Consider the following 25,283-nt stretch of genomic DNA (forward strand, 5'->3'; position numbering starts at 1 on the left):
ATAGAAATGTGTGATCAAAACAGTTATTACTGTATGACCAATCAGACCAACCAGTTCATATGAGTGTTTATGAAATTAGCTCAGTTACAAGGCAGGAAGTTGTCTTTTATTATTAGGATGTGGTACATGATGCACATTAACAGTCAGACCTGACCAGTTGTTTGATCGTGTCTTCATCGGCTGCACAAATCGAATAATCTTGCGAGGATTACAGTGAAACAGAATTATCAAAGTGCAGGTATGTATTGATGTGGCTGTGTGCTGATTTTTAAATTATGGGTTGGTTATGTTTTAGGCATTTAGGTGTATGCTACCACCTATTAAAAGCCATAATTTGACAACTATTTGCACAATCTAGATGAAATATTGGATATTTTAGCCTGACATTATGCTCTTTGATTGTGCTGGATTACATTTCATGTGTTATTTTGAATACAAATTAATATTATAGTATTCTTTCCATTACCTTGTGAATGAACTGGCACTAATTGACTGCATATTTTGTGTAATATTGTGTTTATATTGTGCAATTAATTTTATTTCTGGCAGGTGATTTACGTGTTTTTTTTTTCTTATGTGGGCTGTTTTCTGAGATGATGGTTGGGACACACTGGTAGAGAGATGTTGTAAACTGAAGTGAACCCAGCAAATTAGCCAGCCCAGTCAAACTGTACAGTTAAACAATCCCAACAAAACAAAGCAGAAAAGCAAAACAAAAATGCTATAACTTATTTTAAATGTTTGGCGTCAGTAATTTAGGCTTTTTACTTTACTGACATTTAGCAGATTCTCTTATCCAGTTACTTATAATGAAAACTGTGCAAATATTTGGGATTGAATTGCTGTAGAGCGGGAGAGTATGGTTTCAAGAGAGACAGCACATGCAAGAAGTGCAGACCCAACTGGAAACCTACTGTATCAACAATTCAGCTGAACATTAAACTATGTTACACAAACAAGGACAAAACCTGTCCTTACGGCCAGTAGACGACATTAAATGAACAAGAGCAAAGAACCACAGACTCCGAAAACAAAAAAGGAAATAAGCTGCACCTAATCAGGCGATAGCCTTGTGTAGGCCTACTGTATTTACTGAGACATTAATAGTCATGTGACTTTAAAATACAGCACAGGGTATTATTAATGAAAGATGAAACATTTTATACATACATTTCAAAAACATAATCTTTGGTATATAAAGTGCAGTATTTAAAAAAATGTTTTTTAATCTATCAGTTGTCATGGGTATATATATATATTGTTATTTATTGTAGACTATGCTGCAGAACAAATTACTCCAAGGGGATAATAAAGACCCTTACTAATTAACTAACTAACTAACTGACTGACTAACTAACTAGTAGTATGTTACTTTATTAATGTATGACTGAAACCCGACACAATGTTCATGCTATTAAACGCTAATGCTGCATATGTATGTGGAATGCTGAAGCCTGTATTCAGTCAACATTTTTGTTTACTTTGAAAAACAAATAAATGCAGGAAATAGTTTTTCTCCACAAACTCGGTTTAGCAGATTCATGTTCATGATTGCTGAACTCAGACAGCTGTCTGTAAAAAATAGAAAAAAAAAGAAACAGGCATCTAAATTTAATCACAAATCAAAGTTAAGGCCTTCATGTATTGCTCTGTACAACATCAGAAGGATTCGACCATACCTGACGCCGCACTCCACCCAGCTGCTAGTCCAGGCTACAGTGACCTCTCGCCTTGATTACTGCAACTCTCTCCTTGCAAGCCTGCCAGCTTATGCCATACAGCCACTACAGATGATTCAGAATGCCGCTGCCCGACTCATCTACAACCTCCCCAAATTCTCCCACGTCACTCCTCTGCTGCGATCACTTCACTGGCTACCGGTCGCCGCCAGGATCCGGTTCAAAGCCCTGACCCTTGCCTACACTGCTGCCAACAGGACAGCCCCCATCTACTTGCAGGACATGACTCAATTCTATGTGCCTGCTCGACCACTCCGCTCTGCGGCAGTAGGGCGCCTTGTAACCCCTCCCACCCGCCCAAAGGGATCACAGAGCTTCTCCACCCTAGCTCCCCAGTGGTGGAACGAACTCCCCGTCCCTCTCCGAACCTCCCCCTCACTACCCATCTTCCGCCGTGGCCTGAAGACTCATCTCTTCAGACTATATCTAGACTAACCACCACCACGCTGTATATTTCACTCTTTTATATAAAAATAAAAAAATAAAAACCCTTTTCCTGTCACTTGTTACATGTTGCCCCATCCCAACCACTCTTGGTAATTTGTATTTGTCCTAATACTGTAGCTTATTCTTCTGCCTAGTTGGCTTTGCAGATGTTAGGCCAGAATAGTGTTCACTGTTCTCCGCTAGAAATAGCTGTACAAAATAAGTATTGTACCTTACTGAACCCGTGTTCAGCAGTTGTCTACGACCATGAAATGCACTTTTTTTGTACGTCGCTTTGGATAAAAGCGTCTGCCAAATGAATGTAATGTAATGTAATGTTGTTCTTTTAAAAAATCTTTAAATGTTGATCAAAACATGCAGTTGTGTACAATTGTTAAATATTAGCAATAAAAGGCAGTATACTGTGCAGTCTTATATTATACATTGTGTTTGTGTAAACAAGAAAATATGTTTAAAAATATGTATGTCCTTTGTCTCAACAATTGGGGTTTGTTTTACTTGAACCAAATGCCTTCAGCCAAACCTGACCAAGCTTTTAACACTTTGCAGAGTTGTGTTGCATTTCACTGTTTCTGCGGTTCAGTTATAAATAACCTGAGTTGAGTTTCTTGAGGTTCAGTACACCACAATGAACTATGTTTACTGTCTTTAAAAGTGGCCCTATATCATGCAACTATTTCTTTCTCTTCCACCAGGCAAGGTCTTCCTCTGCATTCATCTGCAATGAGAACACAGGCTTTATGGTTTTATGCCATCTACTCATATGGTACTGTTTTTATTCTGTTGTTGCTCTTTCAGCTTGTTTACAGGAAGAATATGTCTATTCACAAGTCACGTAGTAGAGGCAGAAACTTTTTCATCTTTTCAAGACCAGGCTTGATATGGTGTTAGACACTAACTAGTCTGTAGGTACTTAGACCACTAGGTACAATATAGTCAGGAATATGGCAAGCATTGTTGGGCTGAATGGCCTGTTCTCATCATTATGTTATGTTAAGAAATGTTAAGAAAGGTCTTTTGTCCATAGTCAAACTGTAACTTACTTTGCTACTCATTATTGAAATTTGGAGAGAGTTCTGAGATTTCACTTAATTGGTGATAAGTACACACTAAAATCCCTCATTGTTGGCACTGAATGATTCTTGTTCACTTTGACATGAATAAAAGAAAAATGCTAAATTACTTATATTTGTTGAAGCCAAAATGGATTTTATTTGGGTGTCCGTGGTATTCCAAAAAAAAAAAAAAAAAGACACAACTGGCCTTGGTGGTTACAGTGAGCCTATGCTTTTCAGTCAATAATATGTTAAAAGCTCAGGCTTGCCTAATTCAGTCAAGGTGATTGTAGCTACAATATCTGAAAGATGATGAAATCTAGATAATTAAGGGCAAAATAGCAGAGCACAGAACTTTCTGCAGTTGCCTGTGGCTTACATGGGGCGGAAGTGCAGTATAATGGGTAAGGCACTGGGCTTGTAACCTAAAGGTCACAGGTTTGATTCTCAGGTAGGACACTGCTGTTATACCCTTGAGCAAGGTACTTAATCTGCATTGCTTCAGTATATATCCAGCTGTATAAATGAATGCAATGTAAAAAAAAATTTTAAAAAAAGTTGTATAAGTCGTTCTAAATATGATCATCTGATAAAGGCCTGTAATGTAATATTCAAATTTATTTTGAAATAAAAACATTGACACATAAATGTGACTGTTTTTTTTTTTTGTTTACACTTACTTGAGCTCAATTAGTTAATCAGCGAGATACAAAGACACAGACTAACATGTAGATAATTTTTTTCTCTTTTAGAAAGAGACTAAAATGGCTGACCATATACATTTTGGCTAATTTGGAAAAAGTGTTGCCAAGAAATTCAGAAACAAATCTAGGAGTAAAAACGACAAAAAACTAAAATATTTACATTATTTAGCAGACGATTTTATCCAAAGCGACATACAAAAATGCATATCATGGTCATTGGACAACTACAAAACACAGGTTCAATAAGGTACAATACTCAATAGTACAGCTATTTCTAGCCAAGAACACAATTCACACCATTTTAAAGTCTGTATGTAACATAATCTCATAATGTCACACTATGATTGTGTTTTTTTCCAGTGCTAAATGTGCACGCGGCTTCATGGACTGCAGAAATACCACAAACAATATCAGCACTGCTGGGGTCGTGTGTCGTGGTTCCCTGCAAGTTCAATTACCCAGACCCCCCAAAAAAGCCTCCAGCAATGACAGGAATATGGCATATGACCAACTACCAACCCATTTACCACCCGGAATCCTCCAAAGTGATGGAAAAATTCAGGGGCCGGACAAATTTGACTGGGGATCTTGCAAGGAAGAACTGTTCACTGAGAATTAATCACCTGAAAAAAAAGGACAATGGCCGATTTATTTTTAGGATAGAGATTCGTGACTTTAAGATGTACTCTTACACAGATAATATGGTCTCCATTGATGTCCAAGGTGCGTTTGAAGAAGTGTTCTCTATGTGGCTTATTTTTTAAATCATGAGTATGTACTGATAAGATCCTGGGTTAAAGTCATTGTGAAACATAAGCACTTCCTTTTAGGTCTGTGCACTTTGGCTATTGAAAGCCCCACTGCATGCTTGAGACCAGCTGTGATTGGAAATATGTTTTCATGGCTTTATTCTCTAGAAATGTGACAGCTCACTTTGTTGACCAAAAACTGAAAATGATTCATTGGGATCTTGTAGTTTACAGATGGCGGTTTATTAGATGCTTGTTTTCACTTGACTACAGACTATCCAGCCTCCCCATTGCTGACCGTGAGCGGGGAGGTCAAAGCAGGTGACGCTGTGACTGCTTCCTGCTCTGTGTCTCACTCCTGTCCCACGGAGCTGCCTCACCTGATCTGGAGCCGCAGTGGAACAACCACCATCCAATCAGAGGAGCTGCCCAACGGCCAATGGAGAGTGACTTCAAGCCTGACTTTCACTGCCACAAACTCTGACAACAACCAGCATCTGATTTGCACAGCAAAGTATCAGCAAGTCACATCTGTGCAATCTTCTAAAATTTTGAATGTGGCATGTAAGTGGGCAATTTTTTTTTTTACATGTTTTTGCACAAAGCCTGAAGGATTTCACAATTCTTCAAAATGAGAACTAACACATTTTGATAGCATCTTATTACTTTTTTTTTTAACACTGAATGTAGTACAGAGTATTATTGGAAATTGAAACTTACAGTAACAATTCAATTCCCCTTTTCTGAGAACAGTTTCCTTTTTAGTTGTTTAAAACTGACTGCTATCTATGCTTTTTTACTTTTTATCTAAGAATGAATTTAAATCACATGTTCCAAAACAGGTTTCCAGCCCTTGGAGGCTAAAGAAATAGGCACAGGGGATACAAGGAAAAATGGATAAAATATTTTACATTTTCACAATTTATTGTATTGCTGCACATTTCATCAGTTACATATTTCAGGCTTTCACTTTGATCTGTATGTGCTTAGTATTATTATGATCAGCTAATTTCGGACATAAAACACATCTGGATATAGATGACGTATCATGTCTAGTTTCACACATAATTCACACAGTAATCACACATGTAACAGTGTATGAACAAGCCACTGCGTTGCGGCTCAAAGCGTCAAACACTAACCGTTGGTAGAGTGGTACAGGAACTCTGTCAGATGCTGGTCATTTTAGTTGGCCTTAAAAATACTAATGCCCTGGTCCAGATTGTACCACTTGTGGTGACTTGTCGAGTCATTTAAATATAATTTCAAGTCATCTAAAAACCGTGTTGTTCATCTAGATGCCCCAGTCCGTGTGGAGGTCGAGCCTGAGTCCACAGTGGTGAAGGAGGGAGATGCTGTGGAGGTGCAGTGTTCCAGTGACAGTAACCCTCTTGCACACGGCTACCAGTGGTACAACATCACTGGCACTCTGCTGTCAGAGGAACGAATCTACAAACTGCACAACGTGTCCAGACACACTAAAGCTCTCTACTGTGCAGCCATCAACACAGAGGGGCACAAGAACTCCACTCCGGCCAAGATCAGCGTGGAGTGTAAGTGCAGATCAAAACGTTTCATTTGGACAGTTACACAGGCTTTCACGTCTTTGTCATCTGGCCTGAAATTAATACGTAATGACCATCTTTCTGAGCATATATCAGGTGAAGAGATGTGTTGGGTACACATTTGCAGTGTTTGATGGGTCTCCAGTTATCAGTGTTTTGACATAAAAATAAAATGGAGCAAGAATCTCAGGAGAGATCTGGTTGATTTTAAACTACAACTACAGATGTCTTTCTGCAAAAGGTTCACATTGAATTAAAATTGCTGTGTATGTTTCATCTCCACATGAACTTGTGTAAGTCATTGTCAGGCCTCAACTTTTCCATTTATTTGCCCCAACATCATCAGCAGTGCACAAAGGCAGATGCTTAGTTTTTATACTAAAATTTGGCTAGATAGTGATACAGGCATACATTTGGCACAGTATGTAAATAAACTGAAAACTGTAGTTTAAAAAATCTAATAATAATCATAATAATAATAGGAATTCTTTAATAATTTCCAGACCCCCCAAGCATTGGAGCACAATCAGGCTGTGTTGCAGAAATCACAGGGGTGAACTGCCGGTGCCTGGTGGAGTCCAGGCCCGCTAGCAGAGTCCAGTGGAAACTTGCAGATGGCAAAACTGAAAACAGCAGCAGCTTCCACAGCACAGATGGACAGGACTCCGCCACTGTTCACACACTGCATTTCCACCTGGGCCTTACTGATGTGGTGTCCTGCTACGCCAGCAACAAACATGGGAACGTAACAAGGGTCCTGGAAACCAACCGAGGAGGTGCTTTACCATTTTCCTTCACTATCAAAGGGGTTTTTCTCAGTTCATATATATATATATATATATATATATGCATTATATTACCTTGCTTTTAGTCCACTGATATTTCTCCAGTTTCTAAAGTCTGTCCAAAACGTTCTGCCAGTGGTTTACAGATGATCTCAACTAACTCTTTGAGTACTCTTGGGTATATGCCATCAGGGCCAAGGACTTGTCTTTAGTTAATGTAATTTATCCAGTAGGCGGCAGTGTAGTATAATAGCTAAGGAGTTGGTCTTAACCTGCATTGCTCCAGTATATATCCAGCTGTATCATTGGATACAATGTAAATCGCTCTGGATAAGAGCGTCAGCTAAATGCCTGTAATAATCCAGTACAGACCTGCCATCCCAATTAATCTGGAATTTATCCTCACAGGAGTACTGATGGCCATCTACTTATCAGGCTCGGCTGCTTCTGCCTTTGTGCTCATATTGGTTATTTTATTGCTGTGGAAATGTTCAAGACGAAAAAAACGGTAAGTGTTATTTAGAAAACCCCTCACATCAGACTGGAAATTTCATAATATATGCCCCCGAGATATGTTTTAAAAGGAAGAGGTACTGCAACACATATAATATAAAGTGAAAAAATGTACCGTTCACTTTTCAAAGGGAGTACAAGACTTGTACAATGACACAATACAATGTTGCAGTTGCAGTAAGTGCTCAGTTTGATCATGTACGTAACTGCAACATACTGGAATGCTTATGAAGCCGTGTTAATAATTACTGGTGGACTGATTATATCAACATGCAAGCCACCCGCAGGCTGCTGTTTGTATGCTGTATGTTTCGACATATATGGGATTATGTTTAGATGGACCAGGAAATCGAAAGTTCATTGCCTGCAGTGAAGCCTTCTTTTTGCCTGATTTTGTTTCTTTTTGCTTCTATAAATGTCCCTATGCTTTGTCAATGCTTTGACATGCCTTTTACATTTAATATAGATTATCCCCTGAAACTGGGCTGGCTGTTGTTTGGATGAATTTGGTACGAAATGCAAACCGAAGTGCTCAGAGGATGTCACATCATAGGCCCACCTACCTACGCTTATGTTTTAGCATACGAAATCGCTAATTAAAATGTGGCAAATGAAACATGTATAACATTTTTTTTTTGTTGCTTTTAAAGTGTGGAAGTAAAGATAAACCCTGTCTACTCAACTGCAGGCCTGTAAGTCTCCAAAGTATGCAACAGAAAAATGTGCATATTCAGTATAGACAAATATTAATACTATTAATTAACAGCGAACAGTAACTAGCTGCATACTTAATTAGCTATATAATTAAATGTGGTCCAAAAGGAGCATTTAATTATATAACTAGGTTTCATGCTACACTCACTACCAATTTCTACCTAGTCATAGCTTGAACTAATTGTTTGGAACACTGGTTCAAAAGTTTTTTGAACAATTAACACAAGCCAAAAAACAACTGCCTTTTGTTGGTTAGCAAAATCCATTTTTAAAATATAATCATTTTTTCAAAACTGCAAATTTATTCTTAAAAATCGCCTCAAGAATGTACATACAGACTTGCAGGCAAGCACGCAAATTTGACAAGGATGATTTCAGTTTAAAAAGTAGGTAATAGCTCCAGACAATCATACTGACATGTCTGGCACAGGTTTTTAAGGCATGTCAACAAATTGTTGTCAGACTCTTGACCAGCATAGCCCACTACAGCTCTTTCTTAATGTGACAAAGAGTCATATTTTCCACATCAAATACGAGCTGAACCAGTAGCAACTGGTGCCGTGGGAGTGGGGTACTACACACACTATCTAAGCAGTGGGGATTTCAGTCGGCGATCAATAGTCCTCACTTTTGCTGATTAGCTGTCTGTTATCTGCAGTTTTCTGTCCGGCTCACGGTGAATTTTGCATGACACACATGCTAATGTGCATGGAGGTTGTCGTGGCGATGGGCTAGGGTGTGTAATACGCGTGTCATTTCTTGTTTTATTTTCACAGCGATGACCAGCATGTGGGAACACAGGAAAACATAGCGCCAGCCAAATCCCAGTAGGTCTCTAAAGTACACAGAAGAAAAATATTCAGGCTCATATTCTGATTAAACATGAATGAATAATGCTGAATTGACTGTCTTTAATGCCATCTAGCAGCAGGGGAAAGGGGCCTGTTGAAGATCCGTCCGCTCCCGGGGGTGATAACATTTATGTTAACAGTGAGGTAAGTTCAATAATTTAATGTTGCCTGTAAGCACATGAAAGGAATAGAGTTCTTTCTGGGTTTTAAAAAAACATACTATTTTAGATCAAGTGAGCAGCCAATTCTAGAATTATTGGCACCCTTCATGAAAGTGAGTAGAATGACTGTAAAAAAATGAAAGCATACAGTGGGGCATATTTTACATTACATTACAGCATTTAGCAGATGCTCTTATCCAGAGCGACTTACACAACATTTTACACAGCATTTACCTTGCATCCATTTATACAGCTGGGTATGTACTGAAGCAATTCAGGTTAAGTACCTTGCTCAAGGGTGCAACGGCAGTGTCCTATCCAGTAATAGATATCCAAGCCCAGTTCCTTACCCACTGTGCTACACTGCCCATTTTCGGTTCTAACGTAAGGGGGAGCCACATGCTGTTATCTTAACACAATTTTTCAGACACAAAAAGTTTTTATTGAGCAATACAAATTTTTTCTGCAGAACATACAGTAGGTTTCAAAATTATCCCTATGATTCATATTTGGTTAAGCCTCCCCTGGAGACACTGAGTTTCTTTCTGTAATGTCTGCCACAGTTGCAGAATACTTTTGGAGGGATATTGGACCACTCATGCATGCAGAATAATTTGAGATCCTTGATATTTTTTATGTTTGCGCTTGTGGACTGTTCTCTTCAATTCAGACCACAGGGTTAGGGTTAGGGTTCAAGTCGAGAGACTGAGATGGTTATTGCAAAAACATTGATTTTGTGTTCATGCAACCATTTCTGTGTTGATTTTGATGTATGTTTGGGGTCATTGCCTTGTTGAAAGGTCCCTCTGTGACCAGGTCTCAACTTCCTGGCAGAGCCAACCAGGTTTTGAGCTAAAATATCCTGGTACTCAGTGGAATTATTTATGCCATCAACCTTAACAAGAGCCCCTGGACCATTAGCAGGAAAACAACCCCAAAGCATCAGTCATCTTCCACCATATTTTTCTGTTACCCCAGTGTTTTTGAGAAAAATTATATTAGAAAAAAATGTTTATTTGAGTAAAAGCAGTTTCCCCAAATGTTTCATCATAAATTTTGAAACACAATGTGTATTATTTATTGTATACGATCATTTTGTTTGTTTACATGAAGGGTGCCAATAAGTTGACTGTATGTTTTTTTATTGCCTGAGGCAGTTCTATGTAATCTTAGATACTTATTGATAATGCACCTGCTTTAAAATAGCTGGCAGAGGGGACTTTTGGAGTTATTAGTCTAAGGGAAGGAAGTACCCTTCATTGAACTCAGAAGCTGCTTGTACCATGATGTCATTTTTACTGAGACTGTACATATGAACCTATTATTTCATAGCATTAAATTCACCATTGTAAATGTAAATTTGTTTTTTTATATTGTGTAGGCCCTTTGTGCCTGGTGTGAAATAGTGTCTAATTGCATGGTCCATAGGAAATAGTTCCAACAGAAAGTATGAATAGAGGTAATCTTTTGCACAGTAATGGGGTAGTGCACACATGCACAACCCTGGAGGCATAACATCACTATACAAGCTTTTCTGGAGCTGCAGGAAGTATAACTTCTGTGCATTTGTGTGTGCAATGAAATGGTTTCACTGAGTTCCTTTTCTATTTCCAGACACCATATTTTGAAGAAGAAGAAGAAGAAGAAGAGGTGGATTATGAAAATAGTTTTAAAGAGGACGTTTATGCAAACATGTAATGGCACAAAGTTGGCTAGTCTTAAGAAAAACCTGCTACTTTAACATACGTGATCCGGAGGCAGTTCAAGCAATGACTATGCATTGAAAAGGCCTTTGTCACACGACAGGAATTTTGATTGTAATTCTCAATGCACACATTTCACATATGATACTTTTTTATCGGATATAGCTTGTGCGCGATGTGATTAAAGCTTGTGATTTCTGTCAGCACGACAGAAATAGGCGTTTATTATCGGACGGCCATGAAAATGAAGGTTTTGCCTGTGGTATAACAAGAATCATAAAAACCGTTTATTCTGTTCTGTAGTACGTGTGCTGGGTGTGGAAAGGGTCCTTTTGATTTTTTTAACGGTACATTACTTGATGTCTTATTTCAATATTGTTTGTTAATATTGCCATGTACTGCTTTGCATTGTCATCAAGTATATTACTATAATCAAGAGCGAAACATTCATATTTAATTCATTGATTATTTAGTGTTCTGAGAATATCCTTGCTACAATAAAGGGGTCAGCTTTTTGTTAGAGGGGTCAGCTTTTGTGATAAATATATGGCCCTTGTATGATGTGCTTCTATCTGTAGATACTAACAAAAAATGTAAGAGTGTCTGCAAATTGTGTATGGATTTGATAAAGTAAAGCCTAATTTGTTTTATAAAAGATTAAACACAGATACAGCACAATTATTTTTGTCATTTTTATTGATTAAAAGTACAAGTACTTAGGTTTGTGCATGACAAGCTAAATCATCTGAAATAATATAAAAATGACGATGTTTCTTATTCAGATCAACATGCACAATGACATTGTAACACTTCTCCGTGTACAAGATTTGTATGTCCATGTATTTTTTGTATGTCCATGTATAAGAAAAGGATTGGCTTCCTATTGAATATCCAGCTGCAGTGCTCCTGTAAAAAAAAAAAAATAACGTAAATATAGGTGTCTGTTGGAAATGGACAGTGGCCATATTCACATGTTTATGGTTATAGTATGGTTATAGGTATGGCTCGACAGCTCCTGAGTTACTGCATTCAACACTGGGGGAGTGGCATCTAGGGTACCTGTGTACCTGTTTCATTCTAATCAGAGGCATCTTCCACACATGTATACACATCATCTTCCTCTCCAACCTGCTGGACCGAGAACAAAAATCAGATTCCAGTGGTTTTTCCAAGAGTGAAATTAGCTTATTTAGTTTAATTTTAGGAATATTATACAGGTGTGGTATAAGGTTTATGGCATATTATTGAATAAATGGTAATACTGTCTTTGAATGGTCCTTCTTAAGATTTGCACTAGTCCGTCATTAGTCTGGACGAACCAGAGACTGTAAAAAGTTGGACGAACCATAAAATAATCCTCCTCTTAAGTTTTTCGGTAGCCGAGTCATTTTTACTATTTCCTTTAGCCTACTTAACCAAATAATTACTTGGCAGAAAGCGTAATCAGCTTGCTATATTTGGTAGTCCAGTAGTAGCCTGTGCTAAAACAGTTCGCAACTTCGGCTACCAAGCCGTTTGACTAGCTAGCTAACCTTAACCGGCAAACATTCAATCTGTCAAACGTGTTTGGCGGCTTGTCAGTCGTGTACATTCCGTAAATGTCTACCTGGGCCATGTTTCACGCATGTGACAAAGCTATTATAATCCCGATTTTGGGATAAACACTTTTTCAGTTTCACGAAGCGAATTAAGAGTTTCAAGGTTCATTTGCTGAATACACAACACACGATGAAATCACACACACAGAATTTAACGAAATTAACCATTTTGGCATTTAGAAAGGAACATGTTTTTAGCATTTAAGAGACCGACAAGCTAGGCATTTAAGACAGTGGTTCTCAGAATCGGTTCTGGGGGCTCCTTGCGTATATTGGCTTTTCTCCATTGGTTTTGATGATTTACAAGAAAAAAAATAATAGCCTAATAATAATGAGAAATTCAACGTAGGCTACATTATTTTTGTCTTCATGCACCAGGTGGAAAACTTGCCGTACAAAGTGCGTTGTCATATTTACACGCCTGCAGATCAGTTATTAAAATACTTGGTAGATTTGTTAATCACCGCTGAGTGTTAATTTTTATTCGGTAGAAAGTGATTTGCGAACGATCGGTCAGCTAGCGTCACCCAGCAAGTGAACGCCACAAACGGCGATGGAGTAGCTAGTAGTAGCAGGCTCATTAACTGACTGGCGAAAACCTACGACGATAACTTGCTCGGTTAACAGCAGATCTACCAGACAGTTATACGAAAATTTGCCTAGTCAAATCACCAGTAGCCTACCCATCTCTGATTGATTGACCATCAGTGTAGTCAATGTTCTTCCCCTGTGGTTCATATTGCTAACGCGTGAGCTAACCACGGATAGCCTACCTAGCTCACTGGCAAGCTGATATGCTAGCTAAGCATATTCGTTTTGCTGAGAAACATAAATTGAAGATAACTGAACATAGCCTAATTGTATTTTTAATGTCATACATATAACGTGATTACATGACACAGTACAGTCACGGATGGAAATTAAACTCCGTAAACATCTGATAATATATTTTAAAACATAACGGCAGACAGTCAGCTAGCCTCGTTCAGGTTGAGGGGCTTTTCCGCACCGGACTGTCAATCAAATTGTAAAAATCACAAGACCGCTTAACTCTATGGTTTTGGCTCCAAATCGAGAAAATGGCCGCGCCCGCCATTGATCTTCAAAACGTGTTTTAGAGACCCACGGAGAGTCAATGGGTGACGTCACAGTAGCTTTGTCCATATTTTTTACAGTCTCTGGAACGAACGCATGTACTTTCTGGGGCAAAAGCGGCAGCTTCCCTATTGGTTAATCGAACTGTCTGTCTCAGTGTGCCGGTTCTCCTGTCCTTCTAATGAATGTGTCGCCCCTCATTTTTAGATTAGTTATTTCATTTTAAATGTCTAACGTTAGATACAAAGACCTATTTTTTTAGCGCAAGTCCACATAGTAGTACGGTTTCTGGTTTTTTCTCCTTCTTCGATTTCGTTTCGCGGCAAAATCGAGAAGCTAAGCAAAACATTCCGTTAACTTAGCGATGAAATCGAACAAACTAACGTCTGCTAGCTTTTGTTTGATGCGATATCGGTGTAATAATGAGGTGCATTGTTCCCGGTTGTTATAATGCCCCCGTTAAACTTGCCTTGAAAGCACGTTTTCATAGTTTTCGATGCAATGCAACTTTGTGCCAGATATGGCTGGATGTAATCAGACGCATAGACATATATACATCTATATGTCTATGATCAGACGCCCCAACATAACAGCCGAAGAAGTTTGCAAACGAGGACTAAGGGTATGCAGCGACTACCTACCGTCTGAAGCCTGGAGCTGTACCCACCGTTCTCCCATCTTTGGTCGAACCGCTCGAGGTAGGTACTATGCGGGCTGGCTAACGCTATCGCATCTGTCTGTGATACAAACCACCGTTTGTCCTGGGAATAGCCTGTGGTTCCTCAATCTCGGCCCGCTCCTGACTCTCGCACGATCAGCCTGCAAATTAGCCAGCTCTTCTTCCGTGTATTCCGGCTCGAATCGATAGGGCACAACAATCCCGTGATCAAAAACAAAATCTCCTTCGTCCTCAGACATTTTCAGTTTCGCTAACTAGTAGCCGTAACACTATTTCTACGATCAACCTAATGTTATTGTCTGCAAGTACGCCCACATCAGAAGTCGCACAATGAAATGCATCCTCGAGTTCGACACTAAACTGCCTGGGTCTACTTCCTGCATTTATAAAGGAAAACAACAAAACAGCGTAAAATATTAACATAATGAAATAACTAATTAAAAAATGAAGGGCGACACATTCATGAGAAGGACAATATCAGTCACAAGAAGCAGAAGTGTTATAAAGTGTAATTCCACTTTAAGCAATACATTCATAAATACCTATGTTAATAAAAGAGCTACATAGAGATCTGGGCATGTGGTGTGCTATGTCAATGCAAATGTAGCAAGTGACATTACTGTGACAAGCTTAGTGATAGAAAATGTGCTTATTTGTGGTCACTGACATGTGCATTTATGAGTGTCTACGTAGTGCTTATGAGAGGACGGTGTACTGCTTATGAAGGGCTTGTATATCTCCTTAGGACCATTCATAAAAGCTGTGTCTAAAGAAACATGCTGTAGAAAAGAATACCAGACCAACTTAAACATTTTTGAACTACAGCAATCAAACTGATTTAGCCACAGTTGAGATCGTTTACTGTGTAATGTGTACAATCAAATCTAACAGTTTTAGTGTTGTCTGTTCCTCCCAGTAGTACGTCTAAGTGCTAGACTTAGCTGGCAGCTTGTAACCTGACAAGATGTCCGCTCTGCCTTGTACTGGCCCTCCATTAGAGTGTTGTTTCCTGATCTATGCACCCGTTTGCCTGCTGTATGTCTCTCTGGTAGAGAGCATCAGTAATGCATGATGTAATGCGTTATGTACATCTGTGAGAGCACCCTTATACATACCCCAATATTACCATACATCTGTTAATCGTTTACATAAAATCCACTGTTGATGCTTTTTTCCTCCTTTCTAAAAAAACAAAAACAAATGAAAGAATATTTAGGTCCAATTCAATTCGGGTCTTAATATTTTCTTTTTACACTTAAAGGGGACAATGAGTTTTAAAAAAATCAGTTTGGCACTTTGTGTTTTTTGATACAGATAAAATGCAGTCAATGTCAGTGGTTTCCAAACCTCTCCACAGGGACCCACAGCCAGATCCAGGTATCGATGTGTTCCCCCTCAAGCACACCTGATTTCATATTACAAATTATAACCCAAAATCCAGTTTTCCTGTGGTTTTGGTTATAATTTCTCACAGGTGTGGAAAAAAATACCTTGCTGCCATAGCGTAGGAGGTCCCTGTCATGGTTGTGGCTGCGTCGTCCATACCAGTTACAGGTTGCTCACGATTGTATCTGACAGACATCATAACACAAAAGTTAAAATAAAATCAACATTTTAAAAAAGCACTGGGTGCCAGTTACAAAGGAAGCATAATTACCTCGTTCTTCTTGCTAGCCACACCACAACGGCCATGCCTGCCACCAGCAGCACAGCAGCAACTATGAGTGAAATGTACTGGAGTTCACCTGCAAGCAGAGACAAATCAAACTTAAGTGCCTCTCTGTTGTCGTTCAGTGGTGATTAAAATCAGTGTAGTATGATGGGTAAGGAACTGGGCTTGTAACCTAAAGGTCATGGGTCTGATTCCTGGGTTGGACACTGCTGTTGTACGCTTGAGCAAGGTGCCTAACCTGCATTGCTTCAGTATATATCCAGCTGTATAAATGGATGTGAAAAAAAAGAAAGTTGTGTAAGTCGCTCTGGATAAGAGTGTCTGCTAAATGCCTGTAATGTAATGCAATGTAAATGCTGTGTAAGTCACTCTGGATAAGAGTGTCTGCTAAATGCCTGTAATGTAATGCAATGTAAATGCTGTGTACGTCACTCTGGATAAGAGTGTCTGCTAAATGCCTGTAATGGAATGCAATGTAAATGCTGTGTAAGTCGCTCTGGATAAGAGTGTCTGCTAAATGCCTGTAATGGAATGTAATGTGACGTAAAATCTCTTCAAATCTGCCACCTAAGTGCCCACTGAATTTGGACTCATCACATATTTGTGGTTTATTAAAATAAATCGGACGAACAAGCCAGAAATTCGCATTCAGAGCCATCCGGTGATACTTCTGAAGCTACCCAGGCCATTATTCCCCTTTTCTCTTCTCCCTTTAGCTCAGGGCAATAAAACAAAAAGTGTCTCCCCATCCCCCCGATGGCTCACTACACACAAAACCACATCATAATCTGCCTACCATTACTAACTACATTTTTTCCAGTTGTGGGAAACATGTTAGCGTTGACCTGTGTACCATATGTTTTATGATTTAGATTTTGTGACATAAACAATTAAATTATAAGCTACTTACTTTTTTTATTTGTTTTTTTATTTATTTAATTTTTTACATTTGCTAGTACATTATGTGTGTATCATGAATAGTTTCTCCCATATTTCATAGGTTTTGATACATGTGCTTGTGCCTTTCATATACTGCCATCATCCATGTATCTGGTGTGTGTTCCCACAAACTTAAGAGGCTTAATTTAAGAGCAGTGCAAAGCAGACAAGATTGCCTGGTGTGAAAACATGCTAGTGTGCTATTTCTGAACACGCCACTTTGTCAGCAAACATCTTACATCTTTGACAGCTTTGTACACCACTTCGTCAAAAACAACAATGTGATGGCATACACACCCAAAAAAATGACACTGATGTCAGTACATTTTAGTTTTCCGGACAGCGGACGATGGCCTACCGCTCTGGGGTGGTGTGAAGACTGCGGACGTGTTTCCTCGTGAGTTGCTGGCCTGGCGGGTGAGCTCTGTGAGCCTCTGGGTACTCCGCAGCGTGCCCAGCGTGATGGAGCCGTGTCTCTCAGTGCCGGCGCTGGCATCGCTCCCTCTCTGGAGCAGCCAGGTAATCTCAGGGGGAGGTTCTGAGTCCACTACGCACAAGCAGGCCACCCCCGCGGCCCTCACGCTACAGGCCGGTCCCTCTTTTATTTCTGGGGCATCTAGAACAATCAGAGGAAAATATGTAACAAAGGATTAGTGCTGAACTGAACCAGGGTTCTACCTGAAGCTTGATTCAGTTCAGGTTTCTGAGTCAGCTTTGACTCGGAGGGAAATAAAAGTGCATGATTTCATTTTTTGGTCTTCACCAACAAAGCATGGCCAAGTTCAGAAAGCCCCAGAATAGGTTTACCAAATATGTGATGAAAAATGTAAACATACATTTACAGAGACATTATTTTTTTCTATTATTGTCTCACAACATTAATTATGTATGAAAAACTTGAAAAAAAAAAATAAAAGTTGTCCTCGCATTTCCATTCCATTTCCAGCGGGCAGTGCCAGTGAGATCGCTTTTGGCTTACACTCCACACTGATCTTGGCTGGAGTGGAGTTCTTGTGCCCCTCTGTGTTGATGGCTGCACAGTAGAGAGCTTTAGTGTGTCTGGACACGTTGTGCAGTTTGTAGATTCGTTCCTCTGACAGCAGAGTGCCAGTGATGTTGTACCACTGGTAGTCGTGTGCAGGAGGGTTACTGTCACTGGAGCACTGCACCTCCACAGCATCTCCCTCCTTCACCACTGTGGACTCAGGCTCGACCTCCACACGGACTGGGGCATCTAGATGAACAACACGGTTTTTAGATGACTGGAGATTATATTTAAATGACTCGACAAGTCACCGCAAGTGGTACAATCTGGATCAGGGCATTAGTATTTTTAAGGCCAACTAAAATGACCAGCATCTGACAGAGTTCCTGTACCACTCTAACAACGGTTAATGTTTGACTCTTTTGTTCCACGTTTGCTTCGAGCCGCAACGTAGTGGCTTGTTCATACACTGTTACATGTGTGATTACTGTGTGGATTATGTGTGAAACTAGACATGATATGTCATTTATATCCAGACATGTTTTATGTCATAAATTAGCTGATCATAATACTACGAAAGACATACAGATCAAAGAATGAAATATGTAACTGATGAAATCTGGAACAATACAATTAATTGTGAAAATGTAAAATATTTTATCCATTTTTTTCTGTGCCTATTTCTTTAGCTTCCAAAGGTTGAAGATCTGTTTTGGAACATGTGATCTAAATTCATTCTTTGATAAAAAAAAAAGTTGAAGTAAAAAAGCATTGGTAGCAGTCAGTTTTAAACAACTAAAAATAAAACTGTTCTCAGAAAAGGGGAATTGAATTGTTACTGTAAGTTTCAATTTCCAATAATACTCTGTACTACATTCAGTGTTAAAAAAAAGTAATAAGATGCTATCAATGTGTTAGTTCTCATTTTGAAGAATTGTGAAATCCTTCAGGCTTTGTGCAAAAACATGTAAAAAAAATTAGCCCACTTACATGCCACATTCAAAATTTTAGAAGATTGCACAGATGTGACTTGCTTATACTTTGCTGTGCAAGTCAGGTGCTGGTTGTGGTCAGAGTTTGTGGCAGTGAAAGTCAGGCTTGAAGTCACTCTCCATTGGCCGTTGGGCAGCTCCTCTGATTGGTTGGTGGTTGTTCCACTGCGGCTCCAGGTAAGGTGAGGCAGCTCCGTGGGACAGGAGTGAGACACAGAGCAGGAAGCAGTCACAGCGTCACCTGCTTTGACCTCCCCGCTCACGGTCAGCAATGGGGAGGCTGGATAGTCTGTAGTTAAGTGATAACAAGCATCTAATAAACCGCCATCTGTAAACTACAAGTTCCCAAAATCATTTTCAGTTTTTGGTCACCTAAGTGAGCTGTCACATTTCTTGAGAATAAAGTCATAAAAACATATTTCCAATCACAGCTGGTCTCAAGAATGCAGTGGGGCTTTCAAAAGCCAAAGTGCACAGACCTAAAAGGAACTGCTTATGTTTTACAATGACTTTAACCCAAGATCTTATCAGTATATACTCATGATTTTAAAAATAAGCCACATAGAGAACACTTCTTCAAACGCACCTTGGACATCAATGGAGACCATATTATCTGTGTAAGAGTACATATTAAAGTCACGAATCTCTATCCTAAAAATAAATGGGCCATTGTCCTTTTTTTCAGGTGATTAATTCTCAGTGAACAGTCTTTTCTTGCAAGATCCCCAATCAGATTTGTCCGGCCCCTGAATTCTTCCATCACTTTGGAGGAGTCTGGGTGATAAATGTATATGTCTTGATTTGTCGTGTGCCATATATTCCTGTCAGGTCTGTAGGCTTTATTTCACGGTCTGGGTAATTGAACTTGCAGGGAACCACGACACAAGATCCCTGCAGTGCTGATATTGTCTGCGGCACTTCTGCTGTCCAGGTGGAGGTGGTGTGAACATTTAACACTGGAAAAAATAAATAACAATCAAAGTGTGATGTTTTGAAAAGATGAAGATCCCTTGTACGCGGAGCCAAGGGACTTCAAATTAGCCTTCCTGGCTAACTCTATCACATTTACAGAAATGTTATTAATACACATTTTCCGTGTCAAATAAAAAAATTTAAATAAAATAATAATAATACATGAGTGGTTCCCAACTCTGTTCCTGGACATCCATCCTGTGGGTTTTCACTCCAACCCTAACAAAGTGCATCTCATTCAGCAGCTAGAGATCTTGTTGAGCTGCTAATTATCGGAATCAGATGCGCCAAATTAGGGGTGAAATGAAAATCTACTGGTCGGTACATTTCCAGGAACGCAGTTGGGAACCACTCACATTCATACTCCAAAGAGATGGACAGGTATCGCTCATGGAATAATTATCTCACTGAAAATGGGAATACGATGTTTGGGAAGAAATCACGTTTTAGAAATCATCCAACAATGTTGTTGGAAACATGATGGGGGTATTAACATCAAACAGTATTGTACATGAAAATTAGCTTGCACACCTGTAGTGAATCCTTAGCATTCAGACTGCCATCAGCACACAAAACCATTTCACTGACGAAGGCATTAAGAGAGAATGTTTGAATCTGTTAGCTTCATCTTCACTACAAATTTAGATTTTGGATCTTTTCAGAATGTAGATTGACTGAGGCATGTCGACCGAGGGTTGTGTTTTGAAATGCCAAGATTCCAAAGAACACCCATAGGTAATTGGTTGCTTAAGATATGTGAGAGCATTGTGTGTTTGAGCTTTAAAAAAAACATCACAGGGCATGCCACACAGACTGACTAATTCCTACTTTTTATTTTTCATCTCTGATGTTGACTGTTGGATGCTGCCTCCACGTCAAGAAATTGTTTCTGTCACCCATGTGTTTACTATGACTTTCGTCGTAGATTCAAACAATGTGTGGTCTTTGGCAGTGTAATATATTCTTTCCATTTCAAGTGTTATATAAAGCAGAAAAGCTGAGGGAGACTGAGGTAACCTTGTCAAATAATTTGGGTCTTTTTCTGTGCCTTACCTTTGAAGAACAGGATGTGAAATAACAGGTATTTAAGCCATTCTTTGGGTCCCATCCAATGTTCCCTCTAAGCTGCGCGCGTGCGCAATCGCGCACTGCCCGCACATTCTCAGCGCACAAGAAAATCTATCCAGCGCATAAACAACATCAACATAACGTATTAATTCATATCTAATATTAGACCTAATCTAATCTAATTAATTCGCCCAATAATATTGTTTTTTTGTTTCTCACTCAGTGAGTGACAGGTGTCCAGCCAATGATACGATACGGTTCACTTACGGTACGAAGCCAATCATGGCATTGACGGTGCTTGCGTCTGGGCCCTGCCTATATGCGCCGTGCAGGTTAGCTAGCAGGTTAATAGATGCTAATACAAACCACGCATCATGGCGAAACGAACAGGCAGCGACACATCCACTCAGCAAGCCACAGTAAAAAAGAAATGCAGTTCTTTTAAGATGGAATGGCTGTCGGAGTATGTGCAAATTGAAGAAAAAGCGGGTAAGAGCTAAAGGAGATCTCACAGCTTGTGGATATTTGTGCTACATTTCAAGCTTCCAGTGCCGACTGTGAAAGAGGATTTAGTTTAATGAATCATATCAAAACAAAATCCAGAAATCGTCTTGAAGTGACACATTTGGACCAGCTGATGCGCATAAAGTCAAAGCAAGAAGCAGACGAAGCCATCAACCTGGACAAAGTGTACAACCATTGGAGAAGTGAGAAGGACAGACGTGAAAAATAAGGTAAAATTTAAGTCAGATTTGTGCATATTCTAGTGACGGTTATTAAGATTTTGTCTTTATGGATATTGATCATTAAATGTTGTTACTATTAGATCATTTATGGGTAGTAGAAATGCCAAGAAAAACTGTGTAATTAGATATTTTACAGACAAAGTGTTACAGGAATTTGCACTGTATCACAAGCTACAGCACAAGTCATTGTGCAAAATGTGAATGTTTTAATGTAAGCAAAATGTTATGTCTGAAAGGTGTATATGTCTCATATCTTCCAGAACAGGACCCTCAGCCAGGCAAAGCAGGACTCTTCCCATGGCCAAAGCAGGACTCTCACATACTGTATAACATCTACACATCCCATTTTTCAGATTTTTGTCTTTTTTTAAGTGGACCAAATTACTTATTTAAAAATAAAGCGTGCATATCTAATGTTGCTCACAGTAGTCCTCAGTTTGCTCAGGGAGCTTGTGTGTATGCCCAGATACATGAAAAATTAGAGGGAACATTGGTCCCATCTGTTTCTGACCACACAACCTGTGGGCCAAAAAAAAACCCTTATATAAAAGGGTTAACCTTTACCCTTATGTAAAATGTGATCATGTACACTACTGTTGTATGTAGTAGATACAGTATTGGTGCACAGAGCCAACGTTAAAACCAAGTTAAAAATAAATGTTTATCCATGTCCAAAGATCTATGAGGTCCCAAGAACTTCACATTAGCGATAGTCACTAAAATGCAAAACAAAAAACATTTGTAATGTAATTTAAAATTCTTAGTTCAGCCTATGTCAGCTATCTAAAGGGTTGTACTTCAAGCAAAAAACAAATTACAAATCACAAAACTTGTTTTGAAAAAGGATGTTTTATTTCCCACTGAAATGCACAACATATGACTCCTTATTCCATGAACAGAACTGGTAAAAGCTATCGCACTCACCAAAAAGCATTTATAAAGTGATCACAGATTATTTGTGAACCAGAAATATCACATAATCGTTGTTATTCAAAAGCTAACAGTAGCATTATTGTCCGTATCAATGGTTTGATGAACAGGAATGCTGCTTTAAATGTGTTTCACCACAAGAAGGCAATCAAAAGAGTAGAAAAATTTACCGGATTACTTACAGATATTCTAGCTGACCGTTTCTCATATGTTCCACTTGTTATTCTTTCTGACTGAAATTGGAAAGATCATTTCTTCTTCTGGGTTCCTGTTTCATTTCCAATGTGATGTATTTATATCTTACTTCACTTCCCAATTGTTTCAGATGAGTTTGCTGAATCAGGGCTGGTCCAAGCCTTCATGGGGCCCTAAACAGAATTTAATTTGGGGGACCCCCCACCGCCTCTGCGCCGCCAATACTATTGACTATTGTCAATGCTTGATCATTCGCACACCTGCAGTAAATCTAACACACCCACTTTTTCCTCTTTTTTTGCATGGACAATGCACGTAAACTCTGTCATTGAGTGTGAGAGAGACAGAGAGAGAGGGCTTTGAATGTGGACCCAGCTCAAATTATATTGTTAAAGTTACAATCTCGAAGATTTCCGTTTCGTTCTCTTTGGCGGTACCAATAGCGAGGAGCGGTAATTGCAGGTGTGTTTTTGGATCTCACTTCCCATAGATCCAACCAGTGTCGCCTGTGTGACATCAGTCAATTGGCACCTGGGCCACGCCAACTATTACACTTATTATTTACTGAATAAAAAATGGTTGTTATAGAAGTAACGTTATGTACATACTCATTCATTGTCTAACATTAGGCTAACTTAAGCTGTCTTTATACTGCTGAGCCGGGTTAAAATGCTATAGCAGACCTGGGGTAGAATTAATAGTGATGATCAATTTCCACAAACGTTCTTTATCCACCATTTTGCTCGGTATGAACATCTTTACAATGCAGAGAAGAATTCGCGGGATTCGCTGTGGCTCGTGCTATTATGTATCTTGTGCACAATAAACAGTCTTTTTTGTGAATGACTGTTGTGTGATATTTTTTGAAACAACTGCCTTGTTGTTTCTGGTTTTGCTAGCTAAACTGTTCGAGAATAAAGCTGAGCTGGGTGTTAAATTAGCAATCAGAATAAGAAGAATAAAACAAAAACAAAGGAGATTTCATGAAAAAAGGGCATCAAGGCTGAAGGAACATATGAGGAAGCGTAATAAAATAATAACAACGCTAATCCATACTGCCGTATTGTGATTTTTTCCCAGGAATGTCACCACAGACACCCAGTCCTTTAATCATAAATTATAATAATAATAATAATTCTAATAATAACCTAATTCAGCGATAGATAGTGACTTAACAGACATTTATTTTAATTAAAGTCTTCAAGATTATTACTTTAAATAAAAGATAAAACATTCTAACTAAGTACTGTTTTGTCATGGTAATTGAGTTAATTTAGCAGAAGAATGTCCCTTTTAAAGTGCAATATGTAACTTTTCTTGAGTATCAATTTTGGTTATATAGTCCTCTATTCTTGCAGATAGAACTTCTAGATGGAGTTGATTTCACTCCAAACATTTTATTGTGTACACAAATAAAGGTGCTGTTTGCTGCTTGTCCTCCTTCCCCAGTCTTGCACTTCCTCATCCCCTCACCCAGGACTGTGTGACAGCATCTAGCATTAAAGCATTTCCTTCAACAACAACCACAATGGCACGTGAGCATGGGCCCTCAAGGGTGGAATGTCTGAAGACACTTCTTTCACATACTGCCCATCGTGTACTAAAAAATATGTGCTGAACAATATGCAGTATACTTAGTAGACAGCACGTACCTCGAGGACTCAGTGGTTAGGAAACTAATTCAGACACAGCCGTAAAAGTAGAAGTAGACTTTTTGGAAATATACTAGTATGCTATCCAGGATGAAAATACAGTTTAATTTTTATAAGTACTCTAAAATACTGTTATAAGTACTGTATATCAGATATGGTATACTTATCTGAAGTACACTGAAGTACAACTTATTGACATATGAGATTTAGTATACTTATTTGAAGTACACTAAAGTACAACTTATACAAATATTTAGAAGCATAATTTCAAAAAGTGCATTTAAAGCATATATTAAGTTCAAAAAGGTAACACTGGGTAACACTAAATATTACACTGTGTAGGTATATGATAAGTACTGTTTGAGCCACTAATATGCCCTAGTATGGACAGGAAAACAGAGAGTTTGCAGGTGGATGGATTCACAGATGTGTGCAGTTATTTCTGTGCTTAGTCAGAACCCAATGGTCCAGAGCCTGCCTTTGCAAAGATTAGTTCAATGCGGTGCAATCACGCTCATCAAAAACAGCAGATGACCCAAATCTTTATCAAAATTTTTTAAAAATCTCTTGTTTTGCATATGGGGACGAGCATGCAAATTTGCATTGTCTATGAAATTTAATTTTAAGGAAATATCTTTTCTATATATTTTCCTTTTATCTTAAGCAGGACTAGTAGTATTCCACTTTGTGATTATTGGGTTGGGATGGGTTGGGATGAAAAGTGCCAAAACTCTCGGTGCTGTATAGGTATGGGGCAGCCTTGGCGGGGGAATG

The 25,283-nt window shown here is 39.0% G+C and overlaps 2 protein-coding genes across 3 annotated transcripts in view; one reads left to right on the forward strand and one right to left on the reverse strand.

Annotated features, from left to right (window-relative positions):
* The first annotated feature begins 111 nt into the window (after window positions 1–111).
* Window positions 112–11,829, forward strand: LOC118235679 (myelin-associated glycoprotein-like). Of its 2 annotated transcripts, XM_035433297.1 has the most exons (11): window positions 113–238; window positions 2,882–2,952; window positions 4,306–4,668; window positions 4,968–5,258; window positions 5,993–6,247; window positions 6,763–7,035; window positions 7,453–7,552; window positions 8,208–8,249; window positions 9,048–9,098; window positions 9,197–9,266; window positions 10,898–11,829. In XM_035433297.1, exons 2-11 carry the CDS (start codon window positions 2,910–2,912, stop codon window positions 10,979–10,981), a joined length of 1,572 nt encoding a protein of 523 aa, XP_035289188.1. In that variant the 5' UTR covers window positions 113–238; window positions 2,882–2,909; the 3' UTR covers window positions 10,982–11,829. The 2 variants fall into 2 exon arrangements, with proteins under 2 accessions (XP_035289196.1, XP_035289188.1); XM_035433305.1 differs by lacking the exon at window positions 5,993–6,247 and having other exon boundaries at window positions 112–238.
* The window catches only part of LOC118235936 (sialic acid-binding Ig-like lectin 5), a 23,406-nt gene continuing 9,787 nt past the window's right edge, over window positions 11,665–25,283 (reverse strand). The window contains exons 2-10 of the mRNA XM_035433845.1: window positions 22,234–22,251; window positions 20,972–21,027; window positions 18,945–19,235; window positions 17,949–18,203; window positions 17,328–17,585; window positions 16,016–16,103; window positions 15,849–15,929; window positions 15,474–15,540; window positions 11,665–12,114 (exon numbers count right to left, since the gene is read on the reverse strand). Of these exons, the coding sequence (XP_035289736.1) occupies window positions 15,495–15,540; window positions 15,849–15,929; window positions 16,016–16,103; window positions 17,328–17,585; window positions 17,949–18,203; window positions 18,945–19,235; window positions 20,972–21,026 (1,074 nt within the window). The 5' untranslated portion in view covers window position 21,027; window positions 22,234–22,251 and the 3' untranslated portion in view covers window positions 11,665–12,114; window positions 15,474–15,494. The remainder of the gene's footprint in view (window positions 12,115–15,473; window positions 15,541–15,848; window positions 15,930–16,015; window positions 16,104–17,327; window positions 17,586–17,948; window positions 18,204–18,944; window positions 19,236–20,971; window positions 21,028–22,233; window positions 22,252–25,283) is intronic.

Source organism: Anguilla anguilla, chromosome 1 (assembly GCF_013347855.1).
Source record: "Anguilla anguilla isolate fAngAng1 chromosome 1, fAngAng1.pri, whole genome shotgun sequence".
Classification (NCBI taxonomy): Eukaryota; Metazoa; Chordata; class Actinopteri; order Anguilliformes; family Anguillidae; genus Anguilla; species Anguilla anguilla.

Excerpts from the sequence above, each read along its gene's own strand:
- LOC118235679 (XM_035433297.1), top strand. The coding sequence starts at position 2,910 with ATGAGAACACAGGCTTTATGGTTTTATGCCATCTACTCATATG. Across the intron at positions 4,669-4,967 it reads GGTCTCCATTGATGTCCAAG|ACTATCCAGCCTCCCCATTG; the intron begins GTGCGTTTGAAG and ends ACTTGACTACAG. Across the intron at positions 9,099-9,196 it reads ATAGCGCCAGCCAAATCCCA|CAGCAGGGGAAAGGGGCCTG; the intron begins GTAGGTCTCTAA and ends AATGCCATCTAG.